Raw genomic sequence first — 7,289 nt, 5'->3', positions numbered from 1 at the left:
AGTTTAGAGATTTTTATCAGTTGAAGGAACAATTTCTGGTCAGTTTTCTGCAGTGTTGAACTAGAGCAGGGGTGGCCAACCCGGTCCTCAAAGAGCCGCAGTTTTGTTCCAACCCATCCAGCATGCCCAGTTTAACCAATAAGGTTTTAGCTGAAACAAGCAACACCAGACTGACAATCAACTGATTACACTCCTAAGACACCTGATTGGTGAAAAGGTCTCTCCTTGATTGGTTGGAACAAAAACCTGCACCCACTGCGGCTCTTTGAGGACCGGGTTGACCACCCCTGAACTGGAGACATGTCTTTGTCAAAAACACCCAGGTCTCTCAGGCTCAGTTTGACAGACTGACCTAAGTCACCCAAGTACTGACTCAACCCTGGAACCTTATCATCAGGAGCAATAAGCAGAGTTTCAGTTTTGTCCACATTTAGCTGCAAAGTGTTTTAACTCAGCCATTGTTTGATTTCTAGCAAACAATTGACTAAGTTATTCAGCCTCTGGGACTCAGTTGGATCAAAAGAGCAGTATAGCTGGATTTCATCAGTAAAAATGTGATAAGAAACATCAGGAAATCTTTAAATGATTTTACAGAGGGGAATCAAGTACAGCAAAAATAATAAAGGACATAAAACAGAACCTTGAGGGACTCCACACAACAGATCTACTGATTCAGACCTAATTTGAAGGTGAACAATGGGGGGAAATGCATATTATTGACCGAGTTATTATCTGAATCAGTGAAGTCAATCACACAATGGGACGAAAATTATGTTGCGGTCGGACTCACATGCCCAAAGAAACGTGTTGTTGACTGATGTTATATTGTCTATTCTTTTTAAATCGATCTCTCCAAATTGTCTCCATGTTTGTCCTCCAATACCAAACTCTGCCATCATATTCCATCAGTTTAACTGTTAGATAGTTTATTTTCCTTATCTTATCTTAAAAAATTATGGTGATACTATTATACCAACATTTTTATTTTGAATTTTAAAGTCTACAAATTCTTAAATATTGCATTTAGAAGATTCATTTTTAACTATTGGAATTCCAAGATTAAACTATGTGTAAAAAAAAACAACATTATTTTTTTAATTCTTCATAATTTAGAATAAATGATAAATTATAATAATAATTGTACCTTTCAATATTGATTTAAATTATAAAATAAATTGTTTCATGCTTAATCCTTGTGTTATCTAAGGGTCAAAGTGACCCAAAAGCCAAAAAACAAATGTGTTTGTGGTATCCCTTATGTTGTCTCTGGGTCAAGGTCAAGGGCCTCCCTGGCTTCCAGAAATACATATGCAGTGTCTGACTTTGTTTACTTTTGTTTTCAGGGCTTCGGGTCACCTTGACCCTGAGATAACACTATAGAAAAAAGGTTCTAAAGGTAACATCTAAAATGTACAGAAAAAGTAAAACAAACGTCTCTGAAAGAGTCTGTACGGCAGAAAGTGGCATATCTTTGTTTTTCTTTGATATCTGTACCAGGTCTTGACAGTTGGATCTTTGATATTCCTCCGATAACTCTGTCAATGGATGAACCTGCAGATTCCAGAAACACCCAAACATAAAGTTCCGTCAACAATCCTCCTGCCGTGCACGAGGGGTTAACTGTGTCCACACACCCTCAGATCCCCTCCCACTCTCCTGGAATGGACTAGGAGTCCCTCATATATATATAGAAGCATGTGGAGCGCCACTGCTCGCTCAGACGCTGTGTTGGCCGCCGGGCTGAAGACCACCAGCTGGGATATTAAAGCAGATCTTTTTTTCCTGGAAGAAAATCCTCAAACCCAGAAGCAAGCATGAGTGACGATCTGAAAGATGGTTCTTTCATGTTCACGTCCGAGTCTGTGGGAGAAGGACACCCAGGTGAGCAACTCTGCTTGTGCAGTCGTCTACCTGAGTGAACATCAACAAATCTTCTGTGCAAAACACTCTTCATCTCAGCTGGTAGTGTCTGGAAGACAGCAGCTGGTTTTACATTGTGACTCATTATACAAGTGTTGGCAATGATTTATGTGTAAACAGCGTCCAGATAGAAAAGTCCTGAGTGTATAATGAGTGAACAGAAGAGTAAACAAGTCGTTTCAGGTCACGATTAAAGATTGAAGGTTCAGTTATGATGTTACCCTCCGAGAGTTTAGGTATTTGTCGGATTATTCTAACGGGACGAACAACTTTTCTCTGAAATGATAAGAGAGCAGAATTTGAGAAATCGTGTGGACGTCTGGCTCGTTCCCACGGATCACTTTTTTTTTATCATCTTCAGTTTGTGATGCAACAACGTGTGACCGTCCAGCTAATCTTCTCGCTTCTCCGCAGACAAGATCTGCGACCAGATCAGCGACGCTGTCCTGGACGCTCACCTGAAGCAGGACCCTGATGCTAAAGTGGCCTGTGGTGAGTAACGTTTTAAATCCCGAAGTATATCAGTGACGTCTGAATATTGAATGGTTGAGTTTTAAATATTTTACCGAAATTTAGTTTTTTTTATTTTGTTTTTAATAATTTAATTAAAAAAATTTAACATTTTCAAAATAAATTCATTTGTTTTTACACAAAGTTAAATATTCTAATGCCAATATTTCAAAAAGAAAATGTCTAAATTCAATTTTATTTGTAGCCTTTTAAATTCAACATACAAATGTTGGTGTAATATTACTACCAGACAATATCAAAACAATATCAAAATACCAAATCAACAAAATTGTCTGGTGTCACTTTTATGCCAACATTTGTATTAAATTAAAAAGGCTACAAATTAAAAAAAATATTGAATTCAGAAAATAAATCTTTATTAGAATCAGAATGTCAGACTCTATGTGTAAAATAAAATGTATTTATTTAATTTGTTTTTTTCCCTCAATTATTAAAAACAATGTGTAATGTAATCTTAAATATTAAAATTATTAATTTTAATTACTCAATAAAAGGAAATGAACCTCGTCATTTTTTGAATTCAATAATACTTAAAATATTAAAAGTATTAAAACATTTTAAATGTTAAATTCATACTTGCATAGATTTAATGTCATATTCATTCAGTGGTCAAAGAAAAAAACTGAAACATTTTGAATATTATGATTCAAAATAAAGATTTCTTCACTATGATGCAAAAAAGTAGTATAACCTGAGCAGGTCTTTAACCTGTTTATTGCAATAAAAATTGATGACCTCGACGAACGTCACACGACGACCCCCGACCTTGTGTGCTGATAGCTGTGTAGGTATTACTGTGGCGTTGCAACACAGGAAGGGGTCGAAGGTTAAAGCAGGTTTCCCCTGCCGATAAAATAAGAATCTAATGTATCTATGATTTCGACTCACAGAGACGGTGTGTAAGACTGGGATGGTCCTCCTCTGCGGGGAGATCACATCCCGGGCCAACGTGGACTACCAGAAGGTGGTGAGGGAAGCCATCAAGCACATCGGCTACGACAACTCCGACAAAGGTACGAGACGAGACGATGAGAGAAGCACCAGTGAGAACTCACGGCGTGTTTGATGGAAGGTTTCGACTACAAGACGTGTAACGTGCTGGTGGCTCTGGAGCAGCAGAGTCCAGACATTGCTCAAGGCGTCCATGTTGACAGGAAGGAGGAGGACATCGGAGCAGGAGACCAGGTGAGACTTGGAGAGAAGCATTTGATCTGTTGAGCAAACACGACAAGACTAGAGGTGTGTATTGTTAAGAATCAGGCGATACAATACGTATCATGATACAGAGTCAACCATATGATATATTTTGATATATTATGATACTGTAGTAACAAGGATATATTTGTAGTATTGTCGAGTACTTGACTCTGGTGTTGTAGAATTTACAGACATGACTCTTGACGAAGTCATAGTTTTTATTTGTTTTAAAAAGCGAAATATGTCCAAACATCAGCTTTAAAAGCTGCTGAAGTCCACTGTATCCTCTCGTCCTCAGTAATCCCCAATCTTCTCTTTTTTTAAAAATGTAAACACTATTTATTGAAATCTAAAGCCCAAAAGAACTGTCAGCTGATGATGGTTGTGTCGGCAGGGTCTGATGTTCGGCTACGCCACAGACGAGACAGAGGAGTGCATGCCGCTGACCATCGTGTTGGCCCACAAGCTCAACTCCAAGATGGCCGAGCTCAGACGTAACGGCTCGGTACCCTGGCTGCGCCCCGACTCCAAAACACAGGTGCGTCCAAGGCCTGAGGATTTTTGCGCCTCCTCGCAAGTCTTTTCCTCTACATTTGCAGACTACCAGGATCATATGACTATGAAAGTATATCAGTGACATTGAATAGTTGAATTTAACATTTCAGGGGTTGAAATTTTGAATTTCTTGGAATTTTGTGGGGGTTTAAGGCAGTTATTTAGGAATCATTGATTTCAAAAAGGGTAGAATTGTTTTTACATAAATGAATAAAACATCTTGAATTTTTTTTTAATTAATTTGAAAATATATTCTAATATTCATATTCTAATTCCATTAATTAAAAAAACGTTTGTTTTTTTTAAATTAATAGTCTTTTAAATCCAATCTTAAAATGTTGATACAATCATGCAAATTTGAATTATGATCAAGTATGATTTGTACGTTTGGTATTTTCTGGTTGCACTTTTAGACATTTTTATATTGACTTTAAAAGCTACGAAATAAAATACATTACATTTCGATTTATTTTTGGTTTATTAGAATAAGAATATCAAACTATTAGTGTAAAAAACGATTTGTTTATTTGGAAAAAGTTTAAAAATGTTTTAAATTCTTCAATTATTATTGTCCAGGTGACAGTCCACTACGAGCAGAAGGACGGAGCTGTGATCCCCCGTCGGGTCCACACCATCGTGATCTCCGTGCAGCACGACGACTTCGTCACTCTGGAGGAGCAGAAGCGGGTCCTGAAGGAGAAGGTGGGGACACTAAACGACCTCTATGACCTCTGACCTGTCCGAGGTCACTCTTTAATGTCCTGTCACCGTCTCCAGGTGATCGAAGCCGTAGTTCCCGCAAAATACTTGGACGCCAAGACCATCTACCACCTTCAGCCCAGTGGGCGCTTCGTCATCGGAGGACCTCAGGTAGACCTCCTGGACGACCATCAAAGTTCTCTCGCTCATCCTGGTTGTTGTTGTGCCTTCAGGGGGATGCCGGGGTGACGGGAAGGAAGATCATCGTGGACACGTACGGAGGCTGGGGCGCCCACGGTGGTGGAGCCTTCTCTGGGAAGGACTTCTCAAAGGTGGACCGGTCTGCTGCCTACGCTGCCCGCTGGGTGGCCAAGTCTCTGGTGAAGGCCAAACTGTGCAGGAGAGTCCTGGTCCAGGTGAGAATGTTTGTGCTTGAAAAACCTCACTTCATCTCAAGAGGTTATTGGTACATTTTGGAACAAAATAAAGAAGTTTTTTTTAAAACAAACACAACATTTCAATAAAGAAATCCAATCATTCAATCTTCTGATGATGTACTTCCATAAAGTACAAGTCGTGGTGTTACTGAACCGAAGCAGAAGTTCAGATCCATAAACAAGTCTCCTCTGCTCCAGGTGTCTTACGCCATCGGTGTCGCCGAGCCTCTTTCGATCTCACTCTTCACCTACGGGTCTTCCCAGAAATCAGAGTCGGAGCTGCTTCAGATTGTCAACAAGAACTTTGACCTTCGGCCGGGAGTCATCGTCAGGTAATCGCTCGATCTTTGTCCCCTCAGATGCTACACTAGACTTTGACCCTCTTTTACAACAAGACGCACAAACAAACCTTTGTCTCAACATTCATCCCTCTGAGATGAATTAGAATCAGTAGATCAGAGACAGACATTAGAAAGCAGAGTGACCTTTGAAAATAAAGTCACTGTATCATGATACCTCATCAACACATAACTAAATATAGACTTTTTCTTCATGATACAGTGTCTTCATTTTGAAAGACCACTATATGAAACTGTGTTTGAAAATGATGCTTTTAAATTAATAGATCATAGCCAAGTATTATAAAATAGAGTGCCATTTACTGGCCTGTCTGAAATAAAGTCACTGTATCATGATACCTCATCAACTGTTTCATGAGGCCTCATCAACACATCACAAGGAAAATACTAGGAGCAAACTAAATTCTCTGGTAGTAGGAACTGACTATATATATACTTTGGTTATGACTAGTGATGGGTTAATGAGGCTTCATGAAACAGTTGATGATGTATCATGATACAGTGTCTCCATTTTAAAAGAGGTTTGAAAATGCTGGTTCAATTGAATTAGTAAATCAGAGCCAAAGTTTATAAATCTGAGAATGACATCTAGTTGTCTTTTAAAATGATGACACTGATGATACCTCATCAGCTGTTTCACGAGGCTTCATCGACCCATCACTCATTTTATTTGCCACTCGACTTTGGTGTGACATTTGAAAATAATTTTTGCTTTTTCAAAATGTTTGAATAATACTGCTGTGTTGAAGAAGTCTCATGAAACAGCTGATGATGTATCATGATACAGTGTCTTCATCTAGAAAGACCACTAGATGGAGCTCTCAGTTTGAAAATAATGCCCGAGCCAAAGATTCACTGCGTCGTCTCCACAGAGAACTGAACCTGAAGAGGCCGATCTACCAGCAGACCGCTGCCTACGGCCACTTCGGCCGGCCAGAGTTCTCCTGGGAGTCTCCTAAAAAGCTGGTCTTCTAAATACCTCACAACCACAGCGTCCCAGATGATCGACGGGACGATGTTGGATCTCTGCCCCGAGCTGCAGCTGAAATAAAGCCAAAGATGCGCCTCAACCCTACAGCGTCTGCCGGACACTCAACAGAACTGCTGCTCTCACAATAATCCCACGTTTGATCCACAGTCAACAAGGTGCAAAAGTGGCCCTGAGAATGTGAAGTGTGATCACTGCTGAAGTCTTAATGTTTGTGACTGTTCCGTGACCCTTGGCTCGGGTCGCGAGAGCATCAAGATGAGAAGACAGGAGGACAAGTCTCTTATGTTACAGTTAAACCATCAGCAGCTCTCACCTCAGACACTCTCACTGGAGAGTTTTTTGTTTTAAAAGGCCCGACTGTTGTTTCTATTCCATAAAAAAACACGTTTTAAAAACAACCCTCACGGTCTCAATAAATTATTTTCTGCTTCAATCACTATTTTAACGCTGAAAGAAAGAAGCCATTATTAAACTTTTTCTTCTCTCAAGTGTCGCCATACATAACACTTTTGAACCGAAATAATTTAGAAAATTAAAGATATTTTTGAAAACAAAACACCTTTCACACTGATAATCAAACTATGCACATTATTTATACTA

General features: G+C 39.3%; 1 protein-coding gene across 1 annotated transcript; it reads left to right on the top strand.

Annotated features, from left to right (window-relative positions):
• The first annotated feature begins 1,721 nt into the window (after nt 1-1,721).
• On the top strand, nt 1,722-7,087 carry mat1a (methionine adenosyltransferase 1A). Its single transcript, XM_087802804.1, has 10 exons — nt 1,722-1,881; nt 2,335-2,412; nt 3,342-3,464; nt 3,524-3,636; nt 4,043-4,186; nt 4,780-4,905; nt 4,981-5,073; nt 5,136-5,318; nt 5,538-5,671; nt 6,571-7,087. The coding sequence occupies exons 1-10, from the start codon at nt 1,815-1,817 to the stop codon at nt 6,671-6,673; spliced, it is 1,164 nt and encodes a 387-aa protein (XP_087658930.1). The 5' UTR covers nt 1,722-1,814; the 3' UTR covers nt 6,674-7,087.
• Nucleotides 7,088-7,289: the final 202 nt, after the last annotated feature.

Source organism: Callionymus lyra, chromosome 11 (assembly GCF_982586985.1).
Source record: "Callionymus lyra chromosome 11, fCalLyr1.hap1.1, whole genome shotgun sequence".
In the NCBI taxonomy this organism is placed as follows: domain Eukaryota; kingdom Metazoa; phylum Chordata; class Actinopteri; order Syngnathiformes; family Callionymidae; genus Callionymus; species Callionymus lyra.
The sequence above is the reverse complement of the archived record's forward strand: the minus strand, read 5'-3'. Positions and strand labels throughout refer to the sequence as shown.